The sequence below is a fragment of the Coffea arabica genome, chromosome 11c (genome assembly GCF_036785885.1).
Source record: "Coffea arabica cultivar ET-39 chromosome 11c, Coffea Arabica ET-39 HiFi, whole genome shotgun sequence".
Taxonomy (NCBI): Eukaryota; Viridiplantae; Streptophyta; class Magnoliopsida; order Gentianales; family Rubiaceae; genus Coffea; species Coffea arabica.
In genome coordinates this window covers 3,232,397-3,248,606 of record NC_092330.1, presented here as the reverse complement: position 1 = coordinate 3,248,606, position 16,210 = coordinate 3,232,397, and the positions used below count along the sequence as shown (strand labels likewise).

The window sequence follows — 16,210 nt, the reverse complement described above, 5'->3', positions numbered from 1 at the left end:
TTCTTCTCCAGCTCCCTTTTTTGCTGAAGAACAAGGAAAAATTAGAACCAACCATAATTTTCGCATTATGTTTTGCTGAAGAATAGACACAAATTCAAAATCAAACATGATCCCGCTTCATTCAGCAATTGATTTAAATTTGGGGATTGATAACCCATTTTTTATTTATCATTTTTGCCTCTGGCATGAAGAGCCAGGACTACATTTCATCTGCCAATAGATAACGACAGGAACTGATTAGATAGCAGCATAGGACTGCACCCTGAATTTCTCACTGTAATGTGGGTGATGATGAACGTAGGGCCAAAGCATGATCCCTCCAAAGTTGGAATAGGTCTCCACAAAGGGAAGAACCACACTAACTAGCACCTCATATGGGATGTAACCGCCGTCAGGTGCGACCTCTGGGGATACAGGAATTCCCAGGAATAGTGCATTAACGCCTGGATACGAAGCCCAAGCGTCCCAACTCTGGAAGAGGGCAGTGAGATTGCCTGGGGTATACTGACAAGCTGTATTGTCGAAAAATTCCACCCACACGTAATCAAAAAGGCCAGTTCTGATAGAAGCGTCAAGCCAAGGGTCAGGCAGAAGACATTCGGGTCCAGCAGATAAGTACACCTGCTTATTTTCTGGTGTGTTGTATCCCGACAGTGCCCGAGCAAGATCATCCAAGAAATTATCTGGATTTCCAGAGTGGATATGATAGTCTACACCATTTAAAACGGCTTCGCCTAATGGACGAGAGCTTGAACTGCCACCTAAGAAATTGTCCCAGATATAGGATGCCACTTCGTAAGCTTCAGCGGTGGAAGAAATGTTCGGAGCTCCAGCAAGAGAAATTAACACTTGGATGCCTAGGCTCTGGCAAAGTTCTATCTCCGAACTTAGTAAGGGGCAAGTGGTCGAATTACAATGCACTAAACTCAATACAGGTGTTCGGCCACCACCAATATTCCTCAGAAAGGCAATATTCACGTACTGAACAGGACCTTTCACGTATTGAGCAGTACCGTTAGTGCATAACTCCTTCAGGCTTCCTTCGGTGCGGTTTTGGCCCCAATAGGTGGAAATTGGAACAGCTCCGGAGGACCCGATCAGAGATGCCATCAACAGGAATGTTATTGCTAAGAACAGCGGTTGCAAGGAGAGAGCCATTTTTTTTTTGTCTTTTCAGTGATTTCTTGTGGTTTTGCTTTGATGAGTCTAGTTGCACAGTGATGGACCATTTTATAGATGAGTTTATGTCAAGTGGATGTTCAGCATCCAGAAAATCCAAACATCAGTACATGAAAACGTGAATGGTACTATTTCTGTGAAAAACACCGTGAATGGCATCACTGTCGTCGTGTTTAATTTTGCTGGGGAATACTACAATTACTGTACATGTTGTTTCACTGGAACAAAAATACAAAAGTCGAATACAAAAATTACCAGCAGTTATAACAATAATTATAACAATTATAAAATTAAATATAATAAAATAGTTAAAATAATCATGTAATAATATACAAATGTGGAGAGGTGAGGTGTTGCCATAAATCAATTAATACTACTTCCATATACGATCAAGAATCTATTAGGATCTCAAGGTGCATTTATAATTAAGTACACGGATTAGGTCTACCTTACATATAAGTTCTTGGACTACTACCCATTTTCAATTAATTTTGAGATGGAAAAGCATTATCCATTTTAGGGTTAAGATTCTCTTCATTGAATTTCTCCCCATTTACTTATATCAAAATTAGTATAGTCTTATAAAACCATCCGAATGTCAATCCTTTTCTTTTGATTCTTAGATCAACATATTCAAAAGATAATATTCAATTTGTTTTAAGAATAGTTTGACATTCAATTTATATGAAATATTTGAACGGTGAAAACGGAGTCAAAATTGTAATTTTTAAAATTGTAATAAAGTTTGTAATGATTAATAAGAGGGAAAAACTTAATCAATTTCATATGAAATCTTATGTGTAACTTACACAAATGATGAACATATTGTGAACGGTGTTGACTTGCAAAAGAATTTAAATTAATTTTATTAGGATATAATGAAGAGCAAGTTCTATTCAATACAATAGAGAGCAGTGTGGTCCTACTTTGAAAGGCCTGATAACGGTTAACAACGTTGGGTTGAATATGTAATTGGGTAAGAAAGTAACCGTCATGCATAACTTGTAAGTCGAAAAATTGACGTCTAGGTCTAATTAATACACCTTTGCAGAAGTCAAAATTTTCTCCACATCATTAAAAAGAATGAGGGTAAATTATACATAACCTCCCAAAATATGTGCATATTAATATATATGATCCTCCCAAAGCGTTAGAACATTCACATCGCCACTGTGGTTTTATAAAAAGTGAAAAATAGATGGAAAGTATCATCGGTTATAGCGATTGAATAATCAATCGTAGCACTTAATTGACCTGCGATGGGTATGAATAGTCACTTGTCCCCTGTAGTTTTTGCATTTATCCATATAATTCGCTTATCATTTTTTGCTTGATGGTTAGGCTGTGGTTTGATTTAGTACTCAAGTAAGAACAATACTCACATTTCAACTAACGATATTACAGAGGCTATTTTTCGTCAAGTTTCTAGTTTGCATGAAAAAATAGTGGGTTGACGTAGATATTTTAAATTGTTAGCTGGCCATGCGAGAAGGTATGAAACTAAAAGGGGTTATGTATAATTTACCCTTGAAAAAATTTAAGAGCACTTAATAGGAGAGAAACTTTGCAACTCCAAATTTATATATCTATTAATTATATGGGTTTTCTTGCATGCTCATCTACAAGTTAAATCAGTTCAATGGCCAGTTCGTTACATCATATACCGTTATGTGCACCCACATAATCAATCATTGCTAACATATTTTACCCCATAGCTTTATATCCACTGGGACAACTGAACTGTCTTGCATATCATGATATCAATGATTTAACTCCATACAATTGATCAATTTTTTTCAGTACACATAGTAAATGAGGTTCTGAACCCAAACTCATTATAAGGGTACGAGCATTCTTCGTATAACTAGAAAAAAGCACATCAAGTCCTTGGGGATGTTGCTTGGAGGATTAACGTGCTGCATCATTATCAGAAATCGATTGTTTAACTTATTTAGCTTTCCTTTTCTTATTTTCTCCCCTTCGAAAGGGCGGCCCAGCCGGCCCAGTCGCATTAGGATTAGACTGGTTTGCAATGGAAAACAAAAAGGAAAAAAGTTGATCCATTTGAAAAAGTCCTTCTGTATGTAGCTCGAATCCCAACCTAAATTTTGGGTTATTCTCTCTCTGTCCCATTTTGATAGTTCTGATTTTTTTTTTCACACAGTTTACGAAAAAGTAGTTAATTTTGTTGGAACAATCAATTTAGGTAGCTATTTTCCTAAAATACTCTCACATTAATTAGAGTACAACTTTATGGAAACTTGAATTGATGGTAAAAGAAGAATCAACTTTCATTAAATGGGATAGGTTTATAGTAACAACAACTTACATTAAATAAGAGCATTTTAGAAAAATTAAAATACAACTACATTCTTCAATTGGAAAGTAGACTACAATTTGGGACAGACGAAAAAGAAAAACAGGACTATCAAAGTGGGACGGAGTGAATATTTTTGTTTGCAAGTAGCAAGATCTACAGATTTTGTATTTTAGACCTCAAATGAAACAGATTTTATATTTTAAAAACTAAATTGGGACCATAGTGTCTCATTTTAAAATTTAGGAATCAAGGGGAAAGCATTCAAGTACTTTGTTCATCAGATGTACATTTTCATTGAAGACCTCATTGATGTATGTTTCAATTAACAAGTAGTCTCTGGTACTTCCATCAGTGTCAAGCTAATCCGCCCCTAACGATGCTTGAGAATACGTCTTTGTGGGTAACTGCACAGCAAATCTAAATATTTGCGCACGAAAGCCTGAAATTTTTAGCACTTATTGTATAACTAGATTAAACCCTGTGCATTTGCACAATCCATTATCGTTGATTGGAAGCGATATCAAAAATATGAAATGTGTCATTCTTATATATATTCTTTCCACATATATAACTTTTGCATCTTTACCTTATAGTGTTTGATACCAATCATCACTCAATCAAAAGGTGAATAGTCATGTAAGATTCAGTGAAACTAAAAGTAAACAGCTTAATGAGGAAATAAAAATAAAAACTTAAATCAGGAAGTTGCTTCAGTGTTTTGCTCTAATCTAGTAATGACAATTGGCAACCTATTGTAGTAACATGAAATTTATGACATAAAATCATTTGGACTTATTTGCTAAGAATTTCGTGACCAATCCCCTTGATGTAGAATATAGGAATAAACAATATTTGTTTGCACCTATTTTACTTCTTCATGCTAGCTTTGTGATAACTGAAAGGCAAAAATAATTTAGCTAAATCCAAAACAAAAGGCCAAAATAAATAGCGTCACCATGAAAATTTTGAAAATGTTTTCTAAAAATAGGTATATATTATATATGTAAGCAAAATGATTTTCAACCATATTAAAGTATAATTTTTTATGTAAAAAAAGCTTTGTATAATTTCTCTATACCACATAATTACTACAAACTCCTAACTTTAAAACACCTCCAATGGAATGAAAAATTCCCTTTAATCCCAAATATAATTATTTAAAACTATAATACTTGAATAAGACTAGTTTTGGATTTGGGGTTTGTGCACCATGCATCCAACCATGTTGTAGACAATGAACTTGTTTTTGCTATTTTTTTTGGGTTGAGGAAGAGGGATAAGTTGGGTAGTATAGGAAAAGGAAATATAAGTCAAAGGTCCCGAATTCGAAACTTCCCACCTACCGTAAAAAATTAAAGAAAAAAAATTTGCCTTCTCAAACTCTAGAAATTCTCTGAGCATGAAAAGTCTAAAATTGCATATGAACTACTTCTTTAGTACTCCTTCAAAGATTATGTATTTTGGCCTGAAAACAAAAAAAAAAGGAGAAAAAAAAGCACTTATGAAAAAATCATAATTAATCTTGAAATTGGCCTGAAAATAAAAAAAAAGGAAAAAACACTTATGAAAAAATCATAATTAATCTTGAAAAAGTGCTCATGGGAAACCCCTAATAATTTGATAAAACACACAACACCAAAGAATTAATAAAGTCATATGTGGTATGCGGGAGGGAGTGTAAGCAAGAGGTCTCGGGTTCGAGTCCTCCCGCTTACACTAAAAAAGGAAAAAAAAAAAACCATACTTGATAAAAAAAATACAATTGCTAAGAATTCAGAGTAAAAGTTGTGTAGAGAATTATAAATGAAGCTTTTTTTTTCAGGTAAGTGGGAGGTCTCGAACCCGAGATCTTTCGCTTATACTCCCTCTCTCATACCATCGATTCCTCAAAATTTAATTTGAAAAAATTCTAATAGGGTCCATTAAAAATGAACCGTCAAGAGTGAGATAGACATTTGTTAGAAAAAGCATATCGAGAATTCAACATGACAACACATGTGATAAGAATAATAATAAATTTTAATTTAAAGATATTTGTGGAAACATCATCCAAAGGGAAAAAAAGAATAAAGACAAAGAAAATTGAGAGAAAAAAAATAGCTAGTCAAAGAGCGCGTAGACATTGAGAAAGAAAGTGTGGAAAACTCACTGTGTCAAATAGCTATATGAGAAAAAGGTAAAAAACAACGGATAAGTATTAGAATACAACTCTATTTTATATATATATATATATATATATATACACTAAAGGCAAGTGCCTGCGCATCGCGCGGGTGTTTAATGCCTGTGGGGAAGGAGGTTTTTTTGTTGAACAAACAATAGTATATTGTGAAAAGAAATAAAACTTAGTATAAAAAGATAAACGATATAATCAATCAATTTACACAACGTTACAATAAAACTGTGTCAAATTAAAGGTCGTTGATAATGCAGAAAGGCAAAGCAACACAAAAAGCTAACCTTATTCCAGAATCTCCACCGAGAGCTCTTTCTTGCTGTTGCTCCAAACCTATAAGATTATAACCAACTCAGACCAATTGGGGTTAGGCAATGCGAAAAATGCTATCTTGCAGTTAGGCAACACGATAAGAGTCGCTAATTATAGGTACTAAGAACACACCGACAAAATTAAGGGAGGAACTGAAAAATTAGGGAGGTGAAATCTAACCCCACGCTGAACCACCAGGAGTAGCTGGGACTGAAGAGCATTCTGAGCTGATTAGTATGAAGCCAGGTAGAATTATCCCAATCTTAGAATATGAACAGGGAGAAACTGATAATCAACCGTTTAGACATTAAGATACCAACGATTCGGAAATTGAATTGGGTGTAATTAATGATGAAATAATAGGTAATTTCAGAGTTGAGTTCGGATGAAAAAGAAAACGATGAGGCAATTCGTTGAAGACAAAGGCAAAAAGGGAAACCTTAACTCTTGAAACTGAAAGGGGATAAAATGACTAACGTTTGTGGCTCATAAATGCAGATTATAAATGATAGAGAAATGGGTTCCTACCATTGATAGAGAAATTGTTCGCTCATTTCCTAAACCCGATTGTCATTCAAATGTTTCAGACAAAGCAACGTCTCAAACGGTTATTTGCGGCTGAAAAAGGGAATTATTGGTAGCTAAAGAATATTCCGGTAATTACACCAACACACAAGCATATATGAGTTGTACAAAATGCAAAAACGGTTGCACACTAATTACACATTCCATCAATACCCAAATGCCTCATCAATGACAACTTTAAATGTATTAAAATGGGGTCATTTCAGTAAACATACCCAAATACATGCTTCCTTAACTTGTACCTAAAGTTTTAAAACTAATACACAACATTTCACCTTCCCAGAAAGCCCCCATCTATGCGGTTGAAATTCAACCTATTTTTTTACCAAAACTCAATTTTATATAGTATAAGGATATATATACACACACACATTAGAGTAGGAGTAGGAGTAGAGTAGATCATTAACGAGTGACAAAAAGAAAAGCTCAAATAATTGGGCATTCTCTCTTATATATAAGAAAATTTTGATTCAAAAAAATAAACATCACATCATGATGAATTTTGAAAAAAAGCTGGATGGCCCAAGACAATTGAGACACAAATTCTTCCGGGACCATGCCGGTTAGGTAGACAAAGATAGGTTTAAGTAAAGTAAAAATGTGGAAACCGTAAACTACACTATTCCAATCCCTACCAACACCTAATTTGTGTCTCCCCGAGCCAGTAATGTGTGTTTGGATGTAAATTATTACACATTATTTACACCTTATTTACACACACTGATTTGCTTACATCATCAATACATTTTTCAATCACCTTTTTTATCTCACATACATCATATCAAAAAAGTGCTACAGTACTTTTTTCACAAAATTATTTCAAATAATTTACAATCCAAACACACTTGAAAACCGAACCAGATCCGGTTCTATACTGGGGTTGACTTTATCAAAAAATTGGTCAAAATCGGTCAAACCCGTTAAAATTGATGAACCAGTGGTTTCCAATTTTCAACTTTTTCCTCCTTTTTTTTTAAGTTTTGCAAAATACAATTACCAAGGTTCAAATTCAAGACCTTTGTGATAGAAGACCAATGTATTAACGATTATACCATTCCATTTTATTAGCCTTTTTTTGATAACTTATTTATATAAAACAAACATCCATCTTTCTTTTCTCCATTTTTCTTACAAAATCTCATCATCTCATGATTCTTTTTTTTTATTCTTCAACTCTATCTCTCTTTCCTCCTCTTTTCTTTTGTTACTCCTTTTTTTAATCAAACCTCTTTAGTTTTAATTTATTGATGTTTTCTTCCATTTATAATTTTGTTTTTGTCCATTAAATTGAAAAAAATTAAAAAAGATTATTTTTCTTTAACTGTAACAACTAATTATTAAATGCTACAACCAATCACTTTTATCTCATTTTTTGTTTCTTATGAAGTTTGTATTTCTATTTTCGATTCTCTTGACTTCCTTCAAACTCCAAATTTCCTTTTTTTTTAGTTGAAATGTCTAAATTCCAAAAAAACATAAATTAAAATTTAAGCTCAAAATGTCTAAATTCTCATAGACATGAATTTTGTATAATTTCAAAATATTTTGGTATTTTTGTGTTAGATTTAAGATTATTTTTTCGTAGATATAATTGATATTGAGATGAAATTTATTTGTTTCAACTTATAATTTCATTATTTTTTAAAATTCAAGTTATTCAAAAATAGTAAACTTTTCATCATATAAAATTTTAAATTAGTCTATTGCATGTCTTATTTTGTGCATATATATAGTTATATAAATTATTTTTTAAAAAATTCATTGAACTAGGGTTGAACCGATCCGACCGGTTGAACCTTGATCCGAACACTTTACCAGTTCAATTAACGGTCCGAGTTTTAAAACATTGCCTACCCTTTATGCTGTAGCTAGGCCTATCAACGGGTCGGGTCTGGTTTGAAATTCATTATTTCGGACCTGGACCTAGCATACTACATCGGACTCGAATTCGGCCCATTTACCATGCAGGTCTTCTACTCTATGTTTCGGATTTGGATCCAACGGGTCTCGGATTCGAATCTGACTCGGAAAAAAACCTGTCAAAAGCTTGTTTTGCAACAATTTAAAAACGAAACCTATTTTGCCAAGAATTTAAAATGAAACATGTTTTGCAGCAAATTACAAAGACGTTCAAAGCCAATCACAAATCTAAGCCACAAATTACAAAGTTAAATCACAAATCACTCACAATAATCATTTTTAAGTGTACCACAAATCTATTTACAAAAGTCATTGCAAAACGACAAAATCAATATGAAATCTAACAAATTACAACAAATTACAACTTCTAAAAGGTCCATTCAAATATTAAATATCAAATGCATCATTTCAAGTTTCACAATTTTCTGCAAAAAAAATGAGAAAAAAATCATTTGTAAACTAATTTCTAACTAATACAAAAAAAATCAACTAAGAAAAGAAATCAAATTGACCTTACTCAAATACATCACCAAAATCAAATTATATTGATAAATATATATGTTTTTAAATTATTAATCTATTTATATCCGGATCCGGGTCGGATGTGGATCGATATACTACATCCTGTATCCGACGTTTTTTTTGTTTGACAAAACGTATTCGAGTCCGGATCCGGGTAATGAAATTAAATTTCTACCTGAATCCGAAATAATTTGACGGATCCTATCCGAATCTGAATTTAGAGCCGAACTGTTGATAGGCCTAGTCCACTTACATTTCCATCCATTTTTATCCATTCTTATCCATAGCAAGGGAATAGTCTTATCCATTCTTATCCATTTCCATCCACTTACATTTACATCCATTCTTATCCAAAGAATCCACTCTTATCCATTTCCATCCATTCTTATCTGTTCCATCCATTCAAGGAAGCAAAATAAATGCAAACTTCTCCTCCCAACAGTCACGTGGCCGCACGGAAAGCAGCTACACTAAGAAGTACTCGTTCTTATGTTATACAAAAAATATACTAGGATGGAATAAGTTGAGACGTGTCTCAACTTGCTTCTCACGACAAAAAAGAAAAACAAAAAATAAACGTGACTCTCATGGTTACGTGATAAGTTTGTATTTCAGTTTGGCCTTACAAAGTACCCGCAAAAATAATTTGTTTCTCTGTTTGTTTGTGGTTCCTATTCGCCAATTTAGACCAATCCCATTTATACGCTTTTCAATACTTATCCTACATTTTTTTCCTTTTAATTAAAAACATCATCATTTTTATTAAATCTGCCATCTGCATTAATGATAGAATTACATTAGTCATATACCAAATGGATAAAAATGCTGGATGCTCCATATCTAACATAAGTAATTTAGACTGTGAAACTCTAGGACCCGTTTTCTCGATCCACTCCACGATCCACGTATAAGAACAAAATTATATTGAAATTGAAATTAGGTCCGAATGTGGTATACTCGAGTAGAAAACTTTTTTAAAATAACTATGACAGTATTTTTTGATTGATTAGTTGTTTTTGGAGATATTTTTGAAAAATTTTACTATGGTAGTCTATATGAAAAACTTTTACTATAAATATTTTTAAAATATTTGATATATTGTATGAAAAACATTTCAATTAAATGTGTCTATAACATTATTTCAGTAATTATACCAACAAAATTTTTAAATGTACCAAAATGAAGACATTTTGATAAATATACCTAAACACATCCTACCCTCAGTTGTATCAAAAATTTTTAAAAAATTACACGACATTCCGCATTCCCAAAAAATTTCTATCCATATAGTTGAAATTCAAACCCCTTTGTTTGGTGCATATGGTTAGAGAGGATTTTTCATTGAACAAATAATAGTATATATACTGTGGAAAGAAATAGTCATCAAATATGACAAAGGTATAATAGTACATTCTAATTGTAATACACACTTGTATACTTTGTTTTATCAATGCTATTATAATTTCATCATTCTCGAAAGACCCCTACAAGTGTCAGTTGAAAATCATCAAAGAGCAGACAAAAGTTGTTTCAAATAAAGGAATATTCTCCAACGACTAGTGATGGCAACGTGTTAATTGCACAACGTGTTAATTTGTTTTTGTGTTAATTGCACAACAAAAGCTGCACTTCAATTAAATGTATCTGTAACACCATTTTAATAACTATACCAACACATAAACTTATATGAGTTGTACTCGATGCAAAAACGGTTGCAAAATAATTCCATATTCTAGAAATACCCAAATGTCTCCATAAATCAAAGATTCAAAATGAGGGCATTTTGGTAAATATTCTTAAACACATGCTGTTCTCAATTGTATCAAAAAATTTTAAAAATACTATGCAACATTTCATATTCTCAAAAAATCCCTATCCATACGGTTGAAATTCAAAACTCTTTTAATCACAACTCATTCTTATATAATATAAGGATATAATTCTTAGCTGATATTAATGTTGTATATATGTACTTCACCTTTGCCACCTCCAAGCCTTTAAGAAAGATAAGTCATGGACAAAATAATGTTAAAAGATCCAAAAATTAAGATTGATGTCTCACTACTCTATTTCAACGTAATGTTTCATGCGTACTTAAATTAATAGTCATTTAATCCGTGGTTTTAATCACCGTTATTCTCCATGTTCCATGACACGAACTTCATGCGGAAGAACAAGTGAATTGGTGTCAATCATTTGCTACAAATATCTGTAACCTTGTTTTAGCAGCGGCTTTCCCTTTTTATCAAAATTAAGGCATGTCTGTCATATTATTTTCATCAAAGCAACAAGAAAATAACACAATAGCTCTTTAGTCTTCAATTATGATACCGAATGCTTTTCGACTGTGGTTTTCCAATTATGAAGTGAGAGTGACGGTACCGATAAAGAAAAAATGTACTACATTTTTTTTAAAAAAAATTACAAATTTTTCACTGGTAAAAGAAAACGTGCCTTCCAGGATGAATTCACAAGAAAAAAAATTACCATCACTTTAAATGAAAGGGACTACTCTAATTTTTTACCATGGGCTAACATAGTAATTTTAAACAATTATTTTCTTAATATCTTTTGCTAGTTAGGGAAAAGTTTCACTTCCTAATTGAATTTTTAAAAAAATTAGAATAGTTCTGACACAATAAATATATGCATGTGCACCTTTATTGTCCTTCATTTTATTGTTTAGAATAGCTATGGTATGGTGGATATTGGAATCAAGCAAATCTACACAAGTCTTAATTCATTACATAGTAAGAGTACATGAGTCACGACTTAATTCTTGAAAAGAGAACATTTAAGTATATGAGACATTGGGAATCCAACCGGAGAGGTTATTTTGTAATGGGACGGTTTGTTACGCCCAAATTCAAAGGTACTAAGTCAAAGTTTGTCCGGAATTGATCCTTGCAAGCTATTGTTTGCTAAAAAAAGGTGATCCAAACTCTCTAAACTCCAAATTTACCTGAAAACTGATCATTTGACAAGTCTAACTTTGTCAAATTCTCTAATTCTCCTATCTCTAGAGCCAAAGGTCTTCTCAAGAAATTCGATGACATGTTGACCTCCAAGAGATCTTTAAGATTATTGAAACATCCTGGAATTCGACCGCTAATCTGATTTTGACTTAGGTATAAATACTCCAAACTCTGTAAACCACACATCGTATTTGGAATTGAGCCAGTTAAGCAATTGTCACATAGATCTAAATCTGCTAAATTGCTCTAGTTTCCAATGCTGTCTAGAATGTTTCCCTTGAGCCCACAGCTCCCTGCATTCAACGTTTCAACAGAAATAGAAAGATTCCCAATGGATCTCGAAAGAACCCCATTTAATGGATCGTTTGCCGCCCAGATCTCCCTTAAAGAGATGCAAACTATAAGGGAAGTGAAGAGACTCATTTCTGAAGATGAAGATTCACTTGTCAAATCACTATGAGATAGATATATAACTTCGAGGTGTCTCAATTCCAATGGAATTGGGAATTTGACCGTTGAATTTGTTAACACCAAGATATATTTCGGTTAATTTCGAACAGTTTGAAATAGAGGCAAGTATGACTCCACTGAAGTTATTCCTACCAAGATAAATATCTTCCAATTTGTGTAGGCCATGGCACATATTTGATGGAAGAACGCCAAATAAATTATTGTCAAAAAGGTCATTGAACCAAAAAAGAATTCACGTTGATACAGAATCGGGAAAAGCAACAAGTTTTGATCTACTGATCATTTTTTTCCTTTTCTTGAAAGTCTCTTCTGATCATTTCAACTATACTACTGTTATCTTTCTAGATTTTGTTAATGAAGGACTTACAAGTGCCCTAATATATTCTATTTTGGATAACATGGTTCATTAATAGATTGTTGGAAATCATCCAGCACAATTTGATTTACATCATATAAATCTACACAAATGGTAAGTAAAACATGCACTGAAAATAATAGATTTGCTGGTCCATTTTTTTTTTTGAAAAATAATAAAATAAACTGTGTATCTAATGGTTTTAGGTGTTAGAAAAATGAATTTTTTGATTTGGAAAATGAGTTTTTTATTTTAGAAAATAAACAAAAGAAAAGGGCCTAAAATGAGACTTAAAAAAAGTGCGACGATTTGGGCCTAAAATAATAGTCTAAAAAGGATCTTTAAGAAAAAATCGGAGTCACCACTTGGTATTGAGTTAAAGTGTATCAAATCATCAAAAAGGTCAAGTACCCTCAGTTGAGATGTTGAAGATCCCAACTGGGATTGAACCACTTAAACCTATTGTATCCCAAGTCAAGACTTTCCAATTTGAACAAGTTGTCAATCTCGTTTGGAATCAGACCTATCAATTCATGAAGAAAATCAATCTCATTTAAATATACTTCAAAAGTTACACCAAATTTAGGACTACAGCTCATTGAAAATCAGCATACCTATCAAATTAGCTATCATCTAGATACAGCTTCTTAAGCATAGATTAATTTTCCAATCCCCATGGCATTTACCCATTGAATTTATTGATCCCTATGTAAAGAATTTAAAGCAGGGAATTTTTTGAAAAAGCTTTCTGGTATTTGACCATCCAAATTGTTTATCTGTAGATATGAACTTCCAAGTTCAAGAAGCAGGTCACGTGAACTTTGCCCGAGAGATCCAGACAAGCTATTATGTTATAGCATAAGCCAATTAATGCCCTCTTAACATCGACATGTCATATACTTCCACCGAAATATATTGGCAACAACCAAGAGATTGTAGCACAAGAAATATGATTCTACAGTGAACAAATTTAAATATGGCATCCAGTAAAGGAATAAATTAACCAAGAAATATTACCTTCTAAAATGTTAACCGCAAGATGTAGCACCTCAGGCATTTTTAGCCTCCCAAGTTCTTTAGGTATGGATCCGCTGAACTGGTTGTATGACAAAGATAACGACTCCAATCTGGAGCAATTTGATAAATCTGATAGTATTTCATCGCTCAACTGATTCGAAAACATATCAACCTCTTTTAGATTTGAAAGATTGTTGCATATGTTAGCAGGAAGATCACCAAGAAAAGAATTGTTACTCAAGGATAGGTATTGAAGTCTATCCAAGGCGCCCAACCATGATGGAATTTCTCCGGCAAAATTATTGTTGCTCAAAGCCATGAAACTTAGTCGACGCAAATGAGACATCCCTGTTGGCAGATAACCATGAAAACTGTTGTTGCTCATGTCCAGAGAAACAAGAAATGAGAGGTTTCCTAGTTGTGAAGGAATTGTGCCTTCAAAACCCATGTTAGAAATATTTAAGGCCACCACTCTTTGACAATTAGAGTCACAAGAAATTTCAAAAGGATGAATTGGACCAATTTTTGGCCAAGATTAAGCAAGGATAAGAAATTATGTGGTTTTTTAAAGCCACAAGGGCAGATTTATCAGTAATAATATTGGTTGTTGCCAGAGAACTGGCTAATAAAATTCCCAGAGGAATGTAACTGAACGCTCTCTCCATTTCTTTTGACTAAGCTTACTAATAGAACTGACGATAGGGAAATATATACATACTATTATGGGACTGAGGTATGCTATTTTAACTTCAATTCAGATCCAAATATACAATTCTTAGATATTTCGATCAAGAAGTTCATTTTTTAAAGTTATTAAGGGCAGATTCTTAGTTTAACTACCTAAATACTAATTGTTAAAATAACTGCTCATTTTGCTTTTCAACATAATCAACCTTAAGAATTATAACTACTAATTTAAAAATTATAATGTGAAATTTTGTTTTGTTTACATTAACAATAAAAAACTTATACAAAATTCAAACATCATTGGAGCCTGCCACAAATCACATCAAATATTTCTTCTTTGCCGTGAGAATTTTAGACATGGGCCTGCCTTCGCTGAGAATTCTTCCATGATGTGCTATCAATAGATCTTTGCGTCGCGCGTTCCTCCGGTAGGAAGGAACATCCGTACCTTCCTACGATAGGTGACTCCTATTGGTTCTCCATATTTGATACGCCAGTTGACGTGAAAATTTTGGCAAAGACTTGTGGAAACTAAAACATTCTTATTAATCAGTTGATTTAAGAGAAATTTAATATCCAATTTTGATGACGAGCAAGCAAAATGGTGAAATTTCATTGGAAATTTTGACGGTACGCCGTCTCCTTCTGGGCATTTGGGGGGTCTGCATGATGGCATGACTAGCAAAATGGTCAAATTTCATGACTTTCTTGCGGAAAGCCAACGATTTCATCATTCAATTAATGACTCTGTGATACAAATTTAAGTATGTTTTCTTACAAGATGAAAATCCAGCTAAAGAGGAAGGTAAGTGTATGTCTCTACATGGGAAATTAAGGGGGAAAAGTCGTGGAAAAATCAAGAAGAAAATTGTTAGAAAACAAGAAAAGAGTTGATTAGAAAAAAAAAAAAATCAAATGTGAGCAGAAGTTTTAGAGAAATAAATGAAAGATGAAAAGCTAGGCTTGTCACATAAGAAGAATGGAAACAAAAAGATTGATTTGATTAAACAATATGAAAGACTTTAACATCCATATGTCTTCCAAAATTAATGCAAGGGGGAAAAAGGTTATCTTTCTTTTTTTTCCTTTGACTAGGATTCCTTAAATGTGGAATAAAAGATCATCTCCATAGTTGACACGCCAGTTGACGTGGAAATTTTGGCAAAGACTCATGAGAACTATAGATTTTTATTGATTAGTTGATGTTATATGAGTGGTAGAAATTTAATATCCAACTTTGATGATGATTTAAACAATATGAAGATTTGGCTTATTTGACCCTTCAAAAGACGAAGTGCGTGTCACGTTATTGAACCGTCAAAGTTGGAATTACTGTTAGATGTTATGAACAGACTTTATGACTTTATTCAAATCCATCAATTCTATCCAGTTTTAGTCCCACCATATAATATAGGATAAATTACTTATAACCCCCTTGTGAATTTACATAATGCCAGATGACCACCCTACTGTTTTAAATTAGCCATATGTCCCATTTATAGTTTTATATAAAACGGCAAATGGACAGAATGTATAATTAGTTTTGGCATTTATACCAAACACGTTCTAAAAACGTGTGTTGTAAAATCTTAATCTCTATGTAACCTCCTTATGATTTGTATAAATATCCCCGCCTATGATTTTTGCATTTATCGACGTAATCCTCCTATACTTTTATACAAGGTAGTTAA

The 16,210-nt window shown here is 32.9% G+C and overlaps 2 protein-coding genes across 6 annotated transcripts; both read right to left on the bottom strand.

The window, feature by feature from the left end:
- Window positions 1–237: 237 nt before the first annotated feature.
- On the bottom strand, window positions 238–1,158 carry LOC113716416 (acidic endochitinase-like). Its single transcript, XM_027240744.2, has one exon. It carries the CDS (start codon window positions 1,156–1,158, stop codon window positions 238–240), a length of 921 nt encoding a protein of 306 aa, XP_027096545.2.
- Window positions 1,159–3,445: 2,287 nt separating this feature from the next.
- On the bottom strand, window positions 3,446–14,497 carry LOC113715501 (uncharacterized). Of its 5 annotated transcripts, none has more exons than XM_072069857.1 (4): window positions 13,833–14,497; window positions 6,168–6,249; window positions 5,960–6,008; window positions 3,446–3,938 (listed from the first exon to the last, which is right to left on the bottom strand). In XM_072069857.1, the coding sequence occupies exons 1-4, from the start codon at window positions 14,278–14,280 to the stop codon at window positions 3,870–3,872; spliced, it is 648 nt and encodes a 215-aa protein (XP_071925958.1). In that variant the 5' UTR covers window positions 14,281–14,497; the 3' UTR covers window positions 3,446–3,869. The 5 variants fall into 5 exon arrangements, with proteins under 5 accessions (XP_071925958.1, XP_071925959.1, XP_027095512.1 ...); XM_072069858.1 differs by having other exon boundaries at window positions 3,446–3,903; XM_027239711.2 differs by lacking the exon at window positions 6,168–6,249 and having other exon boundaries at window positions 3,488–3,938.
- Between the last annotated feature and the right edge of the window lie 1,713 nt (window positions 14,498–16,210).